The sequence below is a fragment of the Postia placenta genome (genome assembly GCF_002117355.1).
Source record: "Postia placenta MAD-698-R-SB12 unplaced genomic scaffold POSPLAscaffold_40, whole genome shotgun sequence".
NCBI lineage: Eukaryota > Fungi > Basidiomycota > Agaricomycetes > Polyporales > Adustoporiaceae > Rhodonia > Rhodonia placenta.
This window is the reverse complement of record NW_020169871.1, coordinates 2,985-5,042: the sequence shown is the minus strand read 5'-3', so window position 1 is coordinate 5,042 and position 2,058 is coordinate 2,985. Positions and strand designations below refer to the sequence as shown.

The window sequence follows — 2,058 nt, the reverse complement described above, 5'->3', positions numbered from 1 at the left end:
TACTACTAGCGCCCATACTGGCGCCTGTCTTAGCGCTCACCCGCAGGTTGAACATTATGTAGCTTACATAATGGGGTCCGTGCGCACTTCGTACTCGGCATCGTACCACTACATTCCTTTCTTCACTAACACGACCACATAGACACGATGGTCCGTGCGTAGTCGGTACTTGTATAAGTAGTTGTACCATTAGTCGGTCGAACTCTAAGTTCGACCTGGTTATTCATTCAAGTCTCTGCTCCTCTTCGCTTGGGGTAGTGGTCATTCTCGACTTCCTCGCTCGATCTTCAGGACGACGTACTGTCCACAAGTCCTCGCTCGTTGTCTACGAGTCAGGCATCGGTATAGGAGTATAGACCGTTGTATCAAAAGGTCGAACTTTCTAAGCTACGTTCCTAGTTTCACCTAGTCGAACAACTCATCCACCATCACGTCGAACAACGCAGTAAACCCGGTTCCCTTGGGACTACCAGCCCTCGCAGGATCTCCCCTTCTCCAGTACGACTGAGCAGACCGTTGCTTCGTCACCACCACAAGAAGGACTCCCATCTATCCTCGAGGCGGCTCCTGGGTTCGCGCAGAAGGCTCCAACCCGCAGATCGTTGCCCATCAACAGCTTGTCAGCTATTACCAGAGACACCCTCCCGCTCACCCAGAAGACGTATTCGCCACCCTACGAATCAACGTCGAACCAGCACAAACAACAGAAAACCTACAGTCACCTGTTAACAAACAACCGTTCGAACTCCCGGACGTTCAGTACATTCCCATCGAGGCTCCAGAACTACCACCAGCTCCACCTGCACCAACCAACGCACCGGTTGAAGTCCCTATGGCAACGTTCACTCAAGCAGACATTGATCAGCGCATCGCTGTCGCCCTTGCGGCATACCAATCCCAACAGTCAACTGCCAACCGACCCCTTCACCTTGACATCCCCGCTCCCGAACCTTTCAGCGGAAAGGCGGAGGACCTCAGACGCTTCATCCAATGTGTCCTCTCCTACTTCGTCACCACCAACAACACCAGACTTAGCGATGAAGCAAAGATCGCCTTCACTGTAGCATTGATGAGGAAGGACCTAGGGAAGACATGGGCAGACGCATACTACGAGAAGTCGGCAGGGGGAGTCCAGGTCTATCCCGATTGGGCGGCCTTCGCCACCGCCCTTGAGGAAGTGTTTCCTGAGCACGGAACGCGAATCAAGGCGCACCAAATCCTGATAAAACTGCCCGAACGACAGAAGAACAAGAAGACAGCGCTCTCCCTTGGAAACTACGTCACCTGCTTCGAGCAGCTAGCATCGAAAGCCCAGCTCAAGGACGCCGAAGTCAATGGCGTCAACTGCACCGAGAACGACTACCACACTCTCCACGCCAACTTCGTCAAAGGACTTCCAAAGGAGCTCTATGTCTCTCTCGCAACCAGGGTCGCTAGAGACCGACCCAGCACCATGAAAGCCTGGTACGACGAAGTCCGAAACGCCGACGCCGCCGAACAAGGGGCCCTCACCGTCACTGACACCAGAGACTACGGCGAGCCAATGGATATCGATGCCGCTGCAGTCGCGGCAACCTTTGCCTCCACGTCGGGAGGAAGGAAGTGGGAACTAGGAGCAGTTCTCAATGAGGCCGACCGGAAGCTCCACAGGGACGGGAACCTGTGCTTCTACTGCCACATCAAGGGCCACAGCGCCAAGGATTGCCGCAAGAAAGCGGCCGCACGACAAGGGGGTGGAAGGCCGAACCCGGGAGGATCTGGGAAGGACGACTTCCGTGCCAGAATCAAGGCACTCTCCGCTGACGAGAAGCAGGAGCTGTACGAAGAACTTACGATGGAGGATTTTTGAAGGGGCAGGGTGAGCCGACGCAACCACTGCCCGTATCCGTTTCACTGTCCCGTGTAATTCTAGTAGTCCGAAATGAACGCGCTCTGCACATTCCGATTACTGTGGGACGAAAAGACGTCGAGGCGCGCGCTTTCATCGATAGCGGCGCAACTGGAATCTTCATCAGCCCGAGATTCGTCCGAGAACATCGACTTCGGACAGAACCCCTT

The 2,058-nt window shown here is 54.9% G+C and overlaps 1 protein-coding gene across 1 annotated transcript; it reads left to right on the top strand.

Moving 5' to 3' along the window:
• Positions 1-147: 147 nt before the first annotated feature.
• POSPLADRAFT_1063000 (hypothetical protein) lies at positions 148-1,849 on the top strand (the record flags this gene model as incomplete). Its single annotated transcript, XM_024481591.1, has 2 exons — positions 148-154; positions 582-1,849. The coding sequence occupies 2 exons, from the start codon at positions 148-150 to the stop codon at positions 1,847-1,849; spliced, it is 1,275 nt and encodes a 424-aa protein (XP_024332861.1).
• Between the last annotated feature and the right edge of the window lie 209 nt (positions 1,850-2,058).